Consider the following 19,011-nt stretch of genomic DNA (forward strand, 5'->3'; position numbering starts at 1 on the left):
ATGCAAGCATATTAGTCCTTTTGTACTTAGAACACAGGTACTTTGCCTGTGTTCAGTAATAATGCTCCAGAGATCAATTACATTGAATTTCCGTATCTTTAAAATATGTTCTTCTCTTTGGATCTCTCTTATCCAACAAAGTTTGCTTAATGAGATTGGTGTCACATCTAATAACAAAAAAGCTTAGTAACAATTGTTCCTTATTAAATACCCTGCATGAATATTTGTGCCAAAATTTCAGATGACAATGTGTTCTTATTCTTTGTGTTATCAATAGAAGAGATTAGTCTGAAGAATATCTGGAAGAACTTTGTATGTTATATATAACATATATATAGATCTTGGTCCGATATACATTGGAAACTTCATTTTTTGCACACATGTAAGGGAATTCAGTTTTGTTGAGGCAACTAGGGAAATTTTCAATCATTATTCCTTCAAATATTCTTTGCCCCTTTCTCACTTTTCCTTCTGGTACTCCAAATACTTTCTATCTATCTATCTATGTATCTATCTATATATATATATGTTTTTATACTTGATCATATCCCACATGTCTCATATGATTTGTTCTTATTTTTTATTTTTGTTTCTTACACTAGAAAATCTCATTTGACCCATCTTCAAGTTTACTCATTATTTCTTCTGCCAACTCAAATGTTTTATTAAGCCTCTCTAGCAAATATTTCATTTGTTACTGTACTTTTAAAGTTGAGAATTTCTATTTGGTTCTTTTTAATAATTTTGATCTTACTGATTTTTCTATTTGGTGAAATGTTATTTCATAGTTTATTTCACAGTTTATTTCTTCTTTATTTTGTAAATGTATTAATAGTGACTGATTTGAAGAATATATTAAATAAATTTCATATCTATAAGTTACCAAGGATATAGTCTATTGATTGCTTTTTTCTGTGTATGGACCATACTTTCTTGTTTCTTTGCATATCTTATAATTTTGGTTGTTGTTGAATGCTGGAAATTTTTAAATATATAATATAGTTACACTGGAAATCAGATCCTCTGCTTTTTCCAGGATTTGCTGTTGTTGCTGTTTATGGATTTAGTGACTCTCTTGGAGTAATTCTGTAAAAGCTCTTTTCCTTTTCTGTGTGGTTCACTGCAGTCTGTGCCTTGTTAACTAGTGGTCAGCACATAATTTGACCAAGATTTGTGTATGTTGGTGCACTTCTTATATGTTCTAAGTGTAATATTCTGCCTTGGCTTTCACTTGATGCTTAAACAAAGACTCAGAGTCAGCCATAGATGAAGAATTATGGTTTCTTCAAGGTCTTCCTTGGCCATTCACACAGTTCTACACAAGCACGTGGCCTTCTAGATCCCCAGTAATATGCCTGAGCTTTTAAAAGCCCTCCTATTTGACACTGGATCAAGATGGTGAAAGAGTAGGCTATGGAGCTCATTTTCTCCTATAAATACATAAAAAATACGTCTGCAAATGGAAGAGTTCTCATAGAACATCTATTGAACATGGGCAGAAGACCTCTGACTTCCAAAAAAGCAAGAAAATCGCTGGGCAGGGCAAAAGAAAAAGTTTAAAAAAAAAAGGGAGAAGGGGAGAAAGGAATCAGGATGCGACCTGGGACCTGTGTCCTTGGGAGGGAGCTGTGAAAGGGAAAATTTTTCTGCATGAAGGGAAGTCCATTCACTGGCAGGCAGATCAGCAGGGACAGAGAGGGAGCTTTGGAGCCTCAGAGGAGAGCATAGTAACTGGTTCACTGAGGCCAAAGCAGAGAGAGACTTGCACAGTCAGTGCTGCCCAGCACTCCCAAGCTTGAGGTACTCATCACTGAGGTAATGAGGGGCTTGTGCTTTGGAGGTAAGACCCAAGGAAGAGGACTGGGGTTGGCTGCATGGAGATAGCCTGAGGAGGCTAGGGTGTGTTGTGAGAGGAAGCCTGGGCCCACCAAGGAGGGAGGGCAATAATGTTGGACGGGTGTGAGAAGAGAGGGGTGGGCCCACCACAGGAGCTTCTTTCTCTGCACTCACTCTGAGGTGGCAAGGCACCAGCAAAACAAGCTCCAGGGGTAGGTACGAGCCACTGCTGTCATCTCAGACTCCAGAGGTAGGATCAGACTGCTGGTGAGCGTCTGTGACCAGGAGCCAACCACTGCTTCTCTCTTTCTGGGAGCCTGCTTGAGCTGTGTACCTGCACACCCCTTATCAAGGGGATAATGGCCAGCACAGGCTAAGGAAAGAGACAGCAAGCCTCCAAACCAAAAATAGCCTTCATACCAAAAAAATGTTAAACCATTCAAGCTACACAGAGAAGCTTCTGCATATAAATAGCCCTTTAAGACTACAGTAGATGATTGTTTCTGCTAAACTGGCAAGAGAAATATAAGCAAAATGACAAAGTAGGGGAACCACTCTCAGTTAATAGACCAAGAGAATTCCCCTGTGTCGGGAGCCGTGTTAGGCATTACTGACAAAGCACCCTCTCCTCATTCCTCAGGCACAAACCCAGGATGAAGGAGTTAGGCCTTGTAATTCTGACTTGTTTTTTCCTCTCCTTGCTGAGTTGACTGAAAAGGAATATTAAGGTGCTATTGTTCTTGAGAGGAGCATGAGAAGGCACAAAGCCTTCTGCAGCTGTGCTCAGAGAATAATTCATAAAGTTAATCATTGACATTTGTTTAAGGACTTTACAAAAGAGTGTTCCAGGATAAGCACATAGGCCGCAGCTCGAGGCCATGGGAGAGATTGCTTTCTGAAGCCTGTTTGTGAGAAAAATGTTTATGGCAAAGGAGTTTACTGAATTTAGGCTTAAAAATAATTAAAATAGTTAGAAGTTAAAGATTTAAGGAATGTTGTAAAGTTAGCATATTTTACTATAGCTCATAGAAGTTAGGAATTTTTAGAGACACTATAGCTAGAAGCCTTTTTAAGAGAGAGTGAGCTCAAGATGTTAGGGGCAAACAGGATTTAGGAAGATAAGTAGTAAACTGAGGAATGTAGCATGAGTTACAATGTAATCACAAGTTAACTATAGGACACATTAGAGGAAGTAGACAATAGATGGTAAGGCTGATTCTGAGAGAATCACTGAAGCAGGAACTCAGTTTGAAGAGCAACAATGATTTATGGAAATAATAAATCTGGGTGAGGGGGAACTGAAAATGTCAAATCTCTGACATAATGTTTTTGTAAAAGTATAAAAGAGAATCTTAAACTTGAAATAAAGAGGCAGTCCAAAAGAAAACTGAGAGGCTGTCTCATCACCGACACCGTTCATCTCTTCAGGTTGAATCCCTGGCTGCGGGAGCTGGACTCTGGCACCCCTGAAGGAACAATGAAACAGACCATTTGAATCTAATAGACACTTAGTTCCAAATGGAGGTAATGAAAATACTGAAGAAATTAAGAAAGGATATGGACAGAAATGCAGATTACAGTAAAAAGGACTAGAAACTATAAGGAGGAGCCAAGAAAAGTCAGAAAATTAATTTACTGAGATGAAAACTGAGCTAAAAGCAAAATTAATAATGCAGAATAAAGAATAAGTGATATGAAAGATAGAATAATGGTCAGTAACCAGTCAGAATAGCAGACAGAAAGCCAAATTGGGGAAAAAAATATTGAAAGCAATATAAGAGACCTGTGGAATAGTATAAAGTGTGCCAGTCTACACATAATCAGGGTTCTAGAAGGAGAAGAAAGAGAAAGGAGGACTGAAAATGTATTTGAAAAAATTGTGGCTGAAAACTTCCCAAATGTAATCAAGGAAACATATATTCAGATACAGGAAGCACAGAGGGTTCTAAACAAGATGAACCCAAACAGACCTACACCAAGACATGTTAAAATGGCAAACATTAAAGAAAGGATTCTAAGGGCAGCAAGAGAAAAACAAGGAGTTCATTACAAGGAAATTCCCAGAAGGCTATCAGCTGATTACCTACAGAAACACTGCAGACCAGAAGGGAGTGGCAGAATATATTTAAAGTCTTGAAAGGGAAAATCTACAACCTAGAATACTCTATCCAAAAGTTTATCATTTAGAAAAGGAGGAGACGCAAAGAATTTCTCAGACAAGTAAAAGCTAAAAAAATATGGCAACACTAAATCTACCCTACAGTAAATATTGAAACATCTCCTCTGAGTGGAAAAGAAGCAAGAAGATACAGGAAGAAGAAAATCATAATTTGAAAGTAAATCACTTAAATTAGCCAGTATACAGATCAAACAGAGATAAAGGAAAAAAATGTATTTTTGAAATCAATGATAAACACAAGGAACAGCAAAAAGATAGAGATGAAGGTGTAAAAAATAACATCAAAATCATAAAATATAAGGAAAGAGTAATAAAATGCAGATTCTTTTTTTTTTTTACAGTGTGTTTAAGCCTATATTGCTATCAGATATAGGAAGGTGTTAACATACTTGAAAAATAGGGAAACCACAAATCAAAAACATACAATAGATTCACAAAAAATTAAGAGAACACAAGCATAAAATAAATCATCAAACCCCAAAAAGAAAGAAACAAGGAAAAAACAAAGAATCAATCAGAAAACAAGATTTAATATGTCAATAAATATTTGCTTATCAATAATTGGGCAAAGTAATCAATATTCAGAAAACTAAGATCATGGCATCTGGTCCCATCACTTCATGGGAAATAAATGGGGAAACAGTGGAAACAGTGTCAGACTTTATTTTTTTGGGCTCCAAAATCACTGCAGATGGTGACTGCAGCCATGAAATTAAAAGATGCTTACTCCTTGGAAGGAAAGTTATGTCCAACCTAGATAGCATATTCAAAAGCAGAAACATTACTTTGCCAACAAAGGTTCGTCTAGTAAAGGCTGTGGTTTTTCCTGTGGTCATGTATGGATGTGAGAGTTGGATTGTGAAGAAGGATAAGCGCCGAAGAATTGATGCTTTTGAACTGTGGTGTTGGAGAAGACTCTTGAGAGTCCGTTGGACTGCAAGGAGATCCAACCAGTTCATTCTGAAGATCAGCCCTGGGATTTCTTTGGAAGGAATGATGCTAAAGCTGAAACTCCAGTACTTTGGCCACCTCATGTGAAGAGTTGACTCATTGGAAAAGACTCTGATGCTGGGAGAGATTGGGGGCAGGAGGAGAAGGGGACGACAGAGGATGAGATGGCTGGATGGCATCACTGACTCGATGGACGTGGGTTTGGGTCAACTCCAGGAGTTGGTGATGGACAGGGAGGCCAGGCGTGCTGCGATTCATGGGGTCGCAAAGAGTCGGACACAACTGAGTGACTGAACTGAACTGAATATTGTTGTTGTTGTTTAGTTACTAAGTCATGATGAACTCTTTGCCACCGCATGGACTGTAGCCTGCCACACTCCTCTGTCCATGTGGTTTCCCAGACAAAATTTTTGAATGGGTTGCCATGTCTTTCTCCAGGAGAGCTCCCCAACCCAAGGATAGAAGCCACATCTCCTGCATTGCAGACAGATTCTTTACCACTGAGTAGACACCCTTCTTATTCACAGTCTCAATAAAATATTTGGTTTTTATTAATATTTATTGGCCTATCAGTTCAGTCTCTCAGTCCTGTCTGACTCTTTGTGACCCCATGGACTGTAGCAGGCTTCCTTGTTCGTCCCCAACTCCCAGAGCTTACTCAGACTCATGTCCATCGAGTCGGTGATGCCACCCAACCATAGTTTCTTTTAAATGTTGTTAGTTTCTTGCTATAAAGCAAAGTAAATCAATCATACAATACATTTATCCACTCTTTTAGATTTCCTTCTAATTTAAATCACAATAGAGCAATGAGTAGAGATCCCTGTGCTAAACAGGAAGTTCTCATTAGTTGTCTGTTTTATACATAGTAGTGTAAATATTTCAGTCCCAGTTTCCCAGTTCATCCATCCCATTTTCCTCCCTTGGTAACCATATCTTTGATCTCTACATCTGTAACTCTATTTTTGCTTTGCAAATAAGTTCATCTCTACCATTTTTTGAGATTCCACATATAAGCCATATCATGCGATATTTGTTTTTCTCTTTCTGATTTACTACATACTCTGTATGACAACCTCTAGCTACATCCATGTCTTTGCAAAAGACACTCCTTCATTCCCTTTTATGATTGAGTAACATCCCATTGTGGACTTCCCTGGTGGCTCATCAGTAAAGAAGGAAAGGAAGAGACAGCTCCTTTCCTGCAAGGAAAGAGAGACAGCTTCAATCCTTGGGTCAGGAAGATCCTCTGGAGAAGAAAATGGCAACCCACTTGAGAATTCTTGCCTGGGCAATCCCATGGGCAGAGGAACCTGGTAAGCTACAGTGCATGAGGTCACAAAAAGAGTCGGGCACAACGAGATTACAATATGCTGCCTATAAAAGACCCACTTAAGGGAAAAAGACACACATAGATTGGAAGTGAGGTGATGGAATGATTGTATAATTTGGAGATTAATCATTTATCAGTTGCTTCCTTTGCAGTTATTTTCTCCCATTTTGAGGGTTGTCTTTCCACCTTGTTCATGATTTCCTTTGCTGTGCAAAAGCTTTTATGTTTAATTATGACCTATTTGTTTACTTTTGTTTTCATTTCCATTACTCTAGGAGGTAGGTCAAAGATGATCTTGCTGTGATTTATGTCATAGAGTGTTCTATCTATATATTCCTCTAAAAGTTTCATAGTTTCTGGCCTTACATTTAGATATTTATTCCATTTTGAGTTTCTTTTTATGTATGCTGTTAGGAAGTGTTCTAATCTTATTCTTATACATGTAGCTGTCCAGTATACCCAGCACCACTTATTGAAGAGGCTATCTTTTCTCTATTGTATATTCTTGCCTCCTTTGTCAAAGATGCCAATAGATGCACAGGTTTATCTCTGGGCTTTCTATGTTCTTCCTTTTGTCTATATTTCTGTTTTTGTGCCAGTACCATGTACTCTTGACTATAGCTTTGTAGTATAGTATGAAATCAGAAAGTTTGATTGATCCAGCTTCATTTTTCTTTCTCAAGAATTCTTTGTCTGTTCAGGGTCTTTTGTATTTCTGCACAAACTATATAATTTTTGTTCTAGTTCTGTGAAGAATGCTGTTGGTAATTTGATGAGGCTTGCATTGAATCTGTAGATTGCTTTGGGTAGTATAGTTATTTTCACGGTATTGATTCTTGTGATCCTAGAACAGGCTATATCTCTTCATCTGTCTGTGTCGTCTTTGATTTCTTTCATCAGCATCTTACAGTTTTCTGCAACAGATCTTTTCTCTCTTTAAGTAGGTTTATCCCTAGTTATTTTATTTTATTTTTTTGTTGAAGCTTATGCAGCTCAATTTCAGAAAGAAAAAAAAAAAAACAATCAGAAAATGGGCAGAAGACCTAAACAGACATTTCTGCAAAGAAGACATACAGATGGCCACCAAACATATGAAAAGATGCTCAGTATTACTCACTATTAGATAAATGCAAGTCAAAACTACAAAGAGTTATCACTTCACACTGGTCAGAATAGCCATCATTTAAAAATCTACAAACTATAAATGCTGAAGAAAGTGTGGAGAAAATGGAGTCCTCTTTCACTGTTGGTGAGAATGTACTCTGATACAACCACTATGGAAAACAGCATGGAGATTCCTTCAAAAACTAGGAATAAAGCTACTATATGACCCAGCAATCCCAATTCTGGGCATATATTTTGAGAAAACCATAATTCAAAAAGATCTGTGTGCTCCAATGTTCATTTTGCACTGTTACAATCACCAGGATATGGAAGCAATGTAGATATCCATTGACAGATGAACTGATAAAGAAGTTGTGGCACATATATACGATGGAATATTACTCAGCCATAAAAATAAATGAATTTGAGTCAGTTAAAATGAGGTTGATGAACTTCAAGTCTGATATACAGTGAAGTAAGTCAGAAAGAGAAAACAGATATCATATGCTAATGCAAATATATGGAATCTAGAAAAATGGTGCTGATGAACCTATTTGCAGGGCATTTCTAGAGACAAAGATGTAGAAGACAATCTTGTGGACACAGTGGAGGAAGAAGAGGGTGAGATGAATTGAGATAGTACCATTAACATGTACACACCACCATGTGTAAAACAAGTAATGGGAAGCTGCTCTGTAACTCAGTCTGGTGCTCTGTGACAACCTACAGGGATCAGAGGAGGGAGTGAGAGGGAGGCTCAAGAGGGAGAGAATGTATATACTCATGGCTGATTTGTGTTTCTATACAGCAGAAACCAATACAACATTGTAAAACAGTCATCCTCCAATTAAAAATAAAAAGTGAGGGGATGGAAAAATGTTTTATGCAAATGGAAATGAAAAGAAACTGGGAGTTGCAATACTCATATCAGACAAAATAGACTGTAAAGCAAAGACTATATAAAGAAGGTAAAAATGTATATAGAAAAAGGTAAAAAAAAATACTTAATGAAAAAAGAATCAATTACAGTCATTAGCATATATGCATCTAATATAGAAGCACCCAAATACATAAAATAAATGCTAACAAACATAAATGGAGAAATCAACAGGATAGTAGTAACAGTAGGAGACTTTGACACCCCGCTGACATCAATGGAAAGATCTTCTGGACAGAAAATCAATAAGCAACATAGATCCTGAATGATGCAATACAGCAGTTAGACTTAATTGGTATTTTCAAGACATTACATAAAAAAAATCACAACACACATTCTTGTCAAGTGCACATCAAACATTCTCTAGGATGGACCACATACTGGGCACAACAAACTTCAACAAATTTAAGAGTAGAGAAATTATTTCAAGAATATTCTCTGACCACAACAACATAAAACTAGAAATCAATCATAGGAAAAGACATGAAAAAATATGATTACATGGAAACCAAAGTACAAGCTACTAAAAAATGAATGGATCAAAGAGGAAATCAAAAGGAAATTTTAAAATACCTTGCAACAAATGACAAAACACAGCCAACAAAATCTATGAGGTGCTACAAATGCAGTTCTTTGAGAGAAGCTCATAGCAATACAGGTCTTTATCAAAAATCAAGAAAAATCTCAAGCAACCTAACCTATCACCTAAAACAATTAGAAAAAAAAAAAGAACTAGCAAAACCTAAAGTCAGGAGAAGGAAGGGAATATTAAAGATCAGGAAGGAAATAAAAGACTAAAAAATAAAACAAAACTCCAATAAAACCAAGGTCAAGTACTTTGAAAGGATAAAGAAAATTGAATGCCTCTGGCCAGGCTCACCAAAAAGAAAAGTAAAAGAATCCAAATAAAATAAGAAATTAAAAAAGAGAGTATCAAAAATCTGATACTGCAGAAAACCAAAAAAATACATAAAAGAATACTATGAACGATATATGCCAACAAATCTGACAACCTAGAAGAAATGAACAACTTTCTAAAAACATACAGCCCACCAAAATTGAATCAAGCAGAAATAGATAATTGAACAGACCCATCACTTGAAGTGAAATAGAATCTGTGATTTTTTAAAAAAAGAAAACTACCTTTAAAAAGCACCCTATAAACAAAAGTCCAGGACCAGATGGTTTCATAGGTAAATATGATCACACATACAAAGAAAACTGTTCCTCTTCAAACTCTTCCAAAAGAGAGTGAACACTCCCAAGACATTCTGTGAAGCCACAATCATCCTGCACCAAAACCAGATAAGATGCCACCAATAAAGCAAATTACTGGTCAATGTGTTTTATGAATATAGATTCAAAAATTTTCAACAAAATATTAACAAATTGAATCCAACAACACATAGAAAAAGTTCCTACACCATGACCAAGTGGGATTCATTAGAAGTTCACAAGGATAGTTTAACATGCACAAATCAATTAATGCAGTACACCACACTGAAAAAGAAAAAAAACACATGATCAACTCAATAGATGCAAAAAAAAAAAAAGCATTTTAAAAAATTCAATATTAATTTATGATAAAAAAGAAAAACTCTTACCAAAGTGAAAATAGAAGAAACATCAGTTCAGTTCAGTCTCTTAGTCGTGTCCGACTCTTTGTGACCCCATGAATCGCAGCACACCAGGCCTCCCTGTCCATTACCAGCTCCCAGGGTTCACTCAGACTCACGTCATCGAGTCAGTGATGCCATCCAGCCATCTCATCCTCTGTTGTCTCCTTCTCCTCCTGCCCCCAATCCCTCCCAGCATCAGGGTCTTTTCCAATGAGTCAACTCTTCGCATGAGGTGGCCAAAGTATTGGAGTTTCAACTTCAGCATCAGTCCTTCCAATGAACACCCAGGACTGATCTCCTTCAGAATGGACTGGTTGGATCTCCTTGCAGTCCAAGGGACTCACAAGAGTCTTCAGCTCCACAGTTCAAAAGCATCAATTCTTCGGCACTCAGCTTTCTTCACAGTCCAACTCTCGCATTCATACATGACCACTGGAAAAACCATAGCTTTGACTAGATGGACCTTTGTTGGCAAAGTAATGTCTCTGCTTTTGAATATGCTATCTAGGTTGGTCATAACTTTCCTTCCAAGGAGTAAGAGTCTTTTAATTTCATGGCTGCAATCACCATCTGCAGTGATTTTGGAGCCCAAAAAATAAAGTCTGACACTGTTTCCCCTGTTTCCCCATCTATTTCCCATGAAGTGTTGGGACCAGATGCCATGATCTTAGTTTTCTGAATGTTGAGCTTTAAGCCAACTTTTTCACTCTCCTCTTTCACTTTCAGGGCACCATAAAACTCCTAGAAGAGAGTACAGGCAAAACATTCTCTGACATAAATCAAACAAATGTTTTCTTAGGTCAGTCTCCCAAAGCAATAGAAATAAAATCTAAAATAAGTTGCACCTAATCAAACTTACAAGCTTTTGCATAGTAAAGGAAACCATTAAAAAAAAAATGAAAAGGCAACCTGCAGAAGGGGAGAAAATGTTTGCAAATGATGCCACTGACAAGGGCTTAATCTCCAAAATATACAAACAGGTCATACAACTCAACAACAACAACAAAAAAAAACAACCCATTTGGAAAATAGGAAGAAGCCCTTAATAGACATTTCTTTAAAGACATCTGGCCAGTAGGCATATGAAAAGATGCTCAACATCGCTAATTAGTAGACAAATGCAAGTCAAAACTGTAATGAAGTAGCATTTCACACCAGAGTGGTCATCATTAAAAAGTCTACAAATAACACATGCTAGATAGGGTATGGAGAAAAGGGAATCCTCCTACAGCATTGGTGGCAATGTAAGTTGGTGCAGTCACTATGGAAAACAGTATGGAGATTCCTTAGAAAATTAAACATAAAAGTACCATGTGATCCAGCAATCCTATTCCTGGGCATATACCCAGACAAAACTAATTCAAAAGGTATACAGACATCTATGTTCATAACAGCACTGTTCACAGTAGTCAAAATATGGAAGCAACCTAAATGTCTATTGACAGATGAATGGATAAAGAGTAGGTGCTACAAATATACAATGGAATACTACTCAGTCATAAAAAATAATGCCATTTGCAGCATCATGGATGCAACTAGAGATTATTATACTAAGTGAAGTAAGTCAGAAAGAAAGACAAATACCATGTGATACCACTTGTATGTGGAATCTAAAATATGGCACCAATGAACCTATCTACAAAATAGAAACAGACTCAGAAACGTAGAGATCAGACTTGTGGCTGCCAAGAGGAAGGGTGACTAGGATTTGGGGTTGGTAAATGCAAACTATACATTTAGAGTAGATACACAAGTCCTACTGTTTAGCACAGGGAACTACATCCAATGTCCTAGGATTAACCCATAATGGAGAAGAATATTTAAAAAGATTGTATTTATATATGTATAAAACTGAGTCACTTTGCTGTACAGCAGAGATTGGCACTACATTGTAAATCAACTATACTTCAATAAAAAATATATTATAAAAAGAAAAAATTTTAAATATAAAACAAAACAAAATGTTAGAAAAGAATCAGAGACAACTCAAGCAGCAAGAACATTAAGGAACACATTCAAACAATTAGTAAGTCTACAAGCTGGCATTTAATCAGGTGTTTGGGTTGTTGTTTTTGACTCCAATAATAGTTAAAATCTTTTTCTACATGTATTCTTTTAAAGGCTGTGTAGAAAAAAAAGCATAAATCACACAGATTACTTTTATATTCCTGTTAAAAGTCTATAACTACTAATAAGAAGATAAGACAAAGAGGAGTAAATCCCTATGGATGGCTTCTTATCTTGCCTACCTTGTAGGGTATGATTCTCAGCCATGCAGAATTAAATGGGACAATGAAAAGCCCGTAGGTCATATCATATAAAACCCAATTGAGAACTAAATAAAATTCCTAAAGTGAAAATACATAAGTAAATAAATAAATGCTGCCTGCTGATTTATAGACTTATTTTGTCAGGTAGACACCTTTTCCTCATGGTTCTCCAGACTTATGGGGCTACCTTCAAAACTGCAGTTGTGGTGGTTTAGAGCTGGCATTGAAGTAATTGCTAGGTATACAGTAGGATCTACTGATGGTATGCTTGTTACTAGGGGCTCAGGTGAGTGTGGGTTAGGTTTGCTGCTGGGTGAATGAGACTGGCTCCAGTACCTTTGTTCAGTAGGGTGGTCCTGGGCCACAGTTCCTTTTCAGAGTGCACAGTTGAGACCTCAGTTGGTCAGCCTATTTCTGGGTTTGTGAATCCGTGTGACTTCCACCAGGACTCCCACCAGGACTCCAAACTTTTACACATTATTATGTGTCTGATGGAAATTACTATCATTATTAAGCAATAAGTGCAGCCCTTAAATGCCTTCCTAGGTGATGCTATGAGGGGCTTCCTCCTAGCTCAGTTGGTAAAGAATCTGCCTGTAATGCAGGAGACCTGGTTTCCATCCCTGGGTCAGAAACATCCCCTGGAGGAGGAAATGGTAACCCACTCCAGTATTCTTGCCTGGAGAATCCCATGGACAGAGGAGCCTGGCAGGAGCCTGTGTCCATGAGATCACAAGAGTCAGACACGACTTAACAACTATACCACCAACACCACCACCAGGTGACGTTAGTGGTAAAGACCACCTGCCCATGCAGGAGGCATAAGGGACATGAGTTTGATCCCTGGGTAGGGAAGATCCCCTGAAGGAAGACATGGCAACCCACTCCAGTATTCTTGCTGGAGAATTCCATGGACAAAGGAGTCTGGAGTGCTATGCTCCATAGGGTCAAAAAGAGTCAGACACAATTGAAGCGACTTAGCACACATGCACAGAGACCTTAAAGAGTCAAATATTTGAAGATTTGTCATTAGTGTATATAATCAAATAAGAACTGTTATGTCTTAAATATATTTTATTTGAGAAATCTATAGTTTTTCTACAAACCAATCACTAATATTGAGATCTCACAGCAAGAAGATGTATTTGGGTAGGGTAATCAATGCATAAGGTAATTGAGAAGAATATTACTGAAAAAAAGATTTTTTTTAAGAAGATAATCACTAGTCATTTTGCGGAGACGTTTTGGCTGATAGACTCAAGGAGTTGTACTAAAGACATTGCTGCTGCTGCTGCTGCTACGAAGTCGCTTCAGTCATGTCTGACTCTGTGCGACCCCATAGACTGCAGCCCACCAGGCTCCCTCGTCCCTGGGATTCTCCAGGCAAGAACACTGGAGTGGGTTGCCATTTCCTTCTCCAATGCATGAAAGTGAAAAGTGAAAGTGAAGTCGCTCAGTCGTGTCCGACTCTTTGTGACCCCATGGACTGCAGCCTACCAGGCTCCTCCGCCCATGGGATTTTCCAGGCAAGAGTAGTGGAGTGGGGTGCCATCGCCTTCTCCAGCTAAAGACATTAGTAAGTAAATAAATCCATAAGATGTGAAGACACCAGGTTGGACTATACATTTTTAAAATATTTCAGTATAAATCCTAACATTGTAATTGTTTTATCTGCTCTTTAAGGTGATAAATCCCAGAAAGAAAGGAAAAAAGAAGAAATATACTAATTCAGGAACAGTAAGTCAAATTTTATGTTATACATTAAGGATTCAAATAGATGAATTAAAATATATATATATATATAAAATATTTGGTATCAAATAGAAGCAACTAAAAACTGAACTCTTTCATTAGGGTTTTAATATGAAGGTATATAATACAAAATTAACTTTCTATGGGAATGATTGTATAGAGAACACCTCATAGGACATAGCAATACAGCTTCCTGCAAGTTGTTTAGGGGTTGAATTGTGTCTGAGAGAAGAGGAAGTTTCATTATGAATTCTTCATTTAATGAAATCACACGAGAAAATCAAGCAGGCCTGAAAAAGTGAAGTAACCCTGTGTCCTTGTAGATAATTTGCATGTTGTTCTTCAAAGGAAGTAAATTGGTCATAGAAAGGAGTTACTTAATTTTTAGCCCCTTTTCTTCTGATAATTTTAAATATAAGAATAATCAGTCCTAGAAGAGTTTGAAATAGATTATCTTTATTGATTTACAAAATGCTAGGAAATATAATTTTCTCTCTAACACTTAGAAAAAAGTCCAGTTGGGATTGCAATTAGTACTAGTACTAGTATATAATTCTCTTGTTTTTATTTTCTTTTGTTTTCTTTCTTCAGGTCACCTTGCTGTCTTTCTTGGTAGAAACAGAAGTTTCATTCCTTGACTATATTAAGGGAGGGTAAGTCATTATCTGAAATTGTTTCATTGCTTAAGCAATGCTGAAAGGCAAGTTTGAATGTGTTTAGAAACTTCATGACAACAGCTGTCAGAGACATCACTTCTGTAAACCTCTTCCAAATGATGATTAAGAGGGTTTTGTTGTTGTTCTTTTTTGTTTGTTTTTGCCAATACTGATTTATTGCTAGAGTGTTGTCAAGCCAAAGTGGAGGCAAAGGAACAAACACAAGTTTCCTCCAAAACAGAGAGCTTAACCCCTATTGCTGTTTGTTAAAAAAAAAAAAAAACAAACAAAAGCTATACTAGCCCAAATGGGCATTCTTTGCTATATATGGGCATCTTGAAACCTGCCACTTGGACATAGATTGAGACTACAGGCTGATTGTTTCAATAAAGTCAAAGAAAAACATACTAAGAAGGAAAAATGTTTGCCAACTCTCCTTAGTATTCCAATATCTCTGAATATTGTTGTCTTTTGAAGATGGGAAAATAGACAGTTGAATTTGTCATAAAAAATATATTCCTATGTAAATAAACTCCTTGGTACAGTAGGTAAAAAGATAAAAAAGATGAACTCTCTTAGCATGCTCTTTATAAACTTTTTTTTTTTTTAAGAAAAAAAAAGCACTTGATAGATCTGGCTATAATTTGCATGTTGAAATGATAATTTCAAGTTTTAAAATTCAAAATTCCTTTCAAGTTTGTTCTTTTGGCTTTGCTTTGTGAGTCTTTAAGTTAGTGGTACGTGTGTGTGTGAGAAAGAAATACCCAATATGTATTGTCAGCAGTACAAATCTAATAATATTTTCATGTGAATCTATCATTAAAGATATTTTCAGAATCTGTTACGAATAAATCAATTTTATTGGGTATTCATATTCTTCTTTTGAAGACTCCTAGGGCTAATTAGGGAGAAGGCAATGGCACGCCACTCCAGTACTCTTGCCTGGAAAATCCCATGGACGGAGGAGCCTGGTGGGCTGCAGTCCATGGGGTCACAAAGAGTCGGACACGACTGAGCGACTTCACTTTCACTTTTCACTTTCATGCATTGGAGAAGGAAATGGCAACTCACTCCAGTGTTCTTGCCTGGAGAATCCCAGGGACGGGGGAGCCTGGTGGGCTGCAGTCTCTGGGGTCTCACAGAGTCGGACATGACTGAAGCAACTTAGCAGCAGCAGCAGCAGCAGGGCTAATTAGAACAAACGGGTTTCAGTAATACCTAAGCAATAAACTTCTTGACCACTGTCATTTTTATACTGCTTACCACCTCCAAGATTTTATTTTATTTATTTTTGGCTTACATGTGTCCAACTTACAGCACTATCTGTGCTGGAAGAAATGTGACATTTCCTGCCAGATTGTTGTCTTTTAATAGCTACATTGTCTTTGGCTCCTTGCAACCCTATGGACTTTAGCATGGCGGGCTCTTTTGTCTTCCATTATTACCTGGAGTTTGCACAAATTCACGTTCATTGAGTTGATGCTGTCATCCAACCATCTCATCTTCTGCCACCACCTGCTACTTTTGTCTTCAGTCTTGCCCAGCATCAGGTATTTTTCATCTCTTCGCATAGGTGGCCGAAGTATTGGAGATCCAACTTCAACAATAGTCCTTCCAGCGAACATTCAGAGTTGATTTCCTTTAAAATTGACTGGTTTGGTCTCCTCACAGTCCAAGAGACTCTCAGGAGTCTTTCGGCATCACAATTTGAGAGCATCAGTTCTTCGGCACTTAGCCTTCTTTATGGTCCAACACTCACATTAGCATACGACTACTGGAAAAACCATAGCTTTGACTATGCAGACGTTTGTTGACAAAGTGATGTCTCTTGCTTTTAAATACAATGTCTAGATTTGTCATAGCTCTTTCCAAGGAACAAGCATCTTTTAATTTCATTACTGTAGTCATCGTCTGCAGTGATTTTGGAGCCTAAGAAAAGAAAATCTGTCACTATTTCTACTTTTTCCCTTCTATTTGCCGTGAGGTGATGGGACCAGATGCCATGATCTTAGCTTCTCATTTTTTTTTTTTTAACGTTGAGTTTCAAGCCAGTTTTTTTCACTCTCCTCTTTCCTCCTCATCAGGAGGCTCTTTGATTCCTCTTCACTTTCTGCCATTATAGTGATATCATCTGCATATCTGATGTTGCTGATATTTCTCCTGGCAGGCTTGATTCCAGCTTGCAATTCATCCAGCCTGGAATTTCGCATGATATACTCTACATAAAAGTTAAATAAATAAAGTGACGATATACAGCCTTGTACTCCTTATCCAATTTTGAACCAGTCAATTGTTCCGTTTCTGGCTTTGTTGCTTCTTGACCCATAGGTTTCTCAGGCAACAGATAAAGTGGTCTGGTACTCCCATCTCTTTGAGTATTTTCCACAGTTTTTTGTGTTCCATATAGTCAAAGGCTTTAGCATAATCAATGAAGCAGATGTAGATATTTTTCTGGAACTCTCTTGCTTTCTCTATGATACAGTGAATGTTGGCAATTTGGTCTCTGGTTCCTCTGCCTCTTCGAAACTCAGCTTGGAATTTCTGGAAGTTCTCATTTCATGTACTGCTGAAATCTAACTTGAAGGATTTTGAGCATAACCTTGCTAGCATGTGAAATAAGCACAATTGTGCAGTGGTTTGCACATTCTTTGGCATTGCCCTTCTTTGGGATTGGAATGAAAACTGAACTTTTCCAGTCCTGTGTCCATTGCTGAGTTTTCTAAATTTTCTGGCATATTGACTGCAGCACTTTCATAGCATAATCTTTTAAGATTTTAAATACCTCAGCTGAAATTCTGTCACCTCTAATAGCTTTGTTTGTAGTAATGCTTCCTAAGGCCCACTTGATTTCACACTCTAGGATGTCTGACTCTAGGTGAGTAACCATGCTATCCTGGTTATCCAGGTCATTAAGACCTTTCTTATTTAGTTCTTCTTCATATTCTTTCCACCTCTTCTTAATCTCTTCTGTTTCTGTTATGTCCTTACTATTTCTCTCCTTTATCATGCCTATCCTTGCATGAAATGTTCCCTTGATATCTCCAGTTTTCTTGAAAAGATTTCTAGTCTTTCCTATTCTATTGTTTTCCTCTATTTCTTTCCACTGATCATGTAGAAAGGCCTTCTAATCTCTCCTTGCTATTCTTGAATGGAACTCTGCATTCAGTTGGGTATATCTTTCGCTTTCTCCCTTGCCTTCCACTTCTCTTCTTTCTTCAAATATCTGTAAAACCTCCTCAGACAACCACTTTGCCTTCTTGCATTTCTTTTTCTTTAGGATGGTTTTGGTCACTGCCTCCTGTGCAATATTATGAACCTCTGTTCATAGTTCTTCAGGCACTGATTTAATCCCTTGAATCCATTCATCACCTCCCCTGTTTAATTAAAAGGGATTTGATTTAGGTCATACCTGAATGGCCTATTGGTTTTCCCTACTTTCTTCTATTTCAACCTGAATTTTGCAATAAGGATCTCATGATCTGAGCCACAGTCAGCTCCAGATCTTGTTTTTAATGACGTATAGGGCTTCTCCTTCTTTGGCTGAACAGAACATAATCAATCTTATTTTGATATTGATCAATCTGTGATCTCTGTGTTTAGAGTCATCTCTTGGGTTGTTGGAAAAGGGTGTTTGCTATGACCAACATGTTCTTTTGACAAAATTCTGTTAGCCTTTGTGCTGCTTCACTTTGTACTCAAAGGCCAAACTTGCCTGTTTTTCTGGGTATCTCTTGACTTCCTCCTTTTGCATTCCAATCTCCTATGTCATTTTGGTGACTGCACCGAAGTACTGCATCTCAGACTCTTTTGTTGATTATGAGGGCTGCTTCTTTTCTTCTAAGGGATTCTTGCCCACAGTAGTAGATATAATGGTCATCTGAATTAAATTCACCACTCCTGTCCATTCTAGTTCACTGATTCTGTAGATGTCAATGTTCAATCTTGCCATCTCCTGCTTGATCTTCTCCCATTTACCTTGATTCATGGACCTAACATTCCAGTTCCTATGCAGTATTTTTCTTTATAGCACTAGGTCAGATTTTACTTTCACCAGTTGATACATCCACAGCTGAGCATCATTTCAGCTTTTGTGCAGCTGCTTCATTCTTATTGGAGCTATTAGTAATTGCCCTGTGTTCTTCCTCAGTAGCATATTGGACAGCTTTTGACTTGAGCTGCTGATGATCTTCTGGCACCATATCTTTTTGCCTTTTCACATTGTCCATGGGATTCTCCAAGCAAGAATACTGGAGTGGGTTGCCATTTCATCCTCTTATGAACCACATTTTATCAGAATGCTTCACAATGACCCATCCATTTTGGGTGGCCCTGCGCACATGGCTTCAATGAGTTATGCAATCCCCTTCACCATGA

General features: G+C 37.6%; 1 protein-coding gene across 5 annotated transcripts in view; it reads left to right on the forward strand.

The window, feature by feature from the left end:
• CPNE8 (copine 8) overlaps nucleotides 1-19,011 on the forward strand; it is a 272,491-nt gene that overhangs the window by 189,051 nt on the left and 64,429 nt on the right. For all 5 annotated transcript variants that reach the window (XM_086399950.1, XM_086399952.1, XM_086399951.1 and 2 more), the window contains 2 exons: nucleotides 13,913-13,966; nucleotides 14,573-14,634. In XM_086399950.1, the coding sequence (XP_086256076.1) occupies nucleotides 13,913-13,966; nucleotides 14,573-14,634 (116 nt within the window). The remainder of the gene's footprint in view (nucleotides 1-13,912; nucleotides 13,967-14,572; nucleotides 14,635-19,011) is intronic.

Source organism: Bos grunniens, chromosome 5 (assembly GCF_055505025.1).
Source record: "Bos grunniens cultivar Pamir isolate PY7600 chromosome 5, Bosgru_T2T1.0, whole genome shotgun sequence".
Taxonomy (NCBI): domain Eukaryota; kingdom Metazoa; phylum Chordata; class Mammalia; order Artiodactyla; family Bovidae; genus Bos; species Bos grunniens.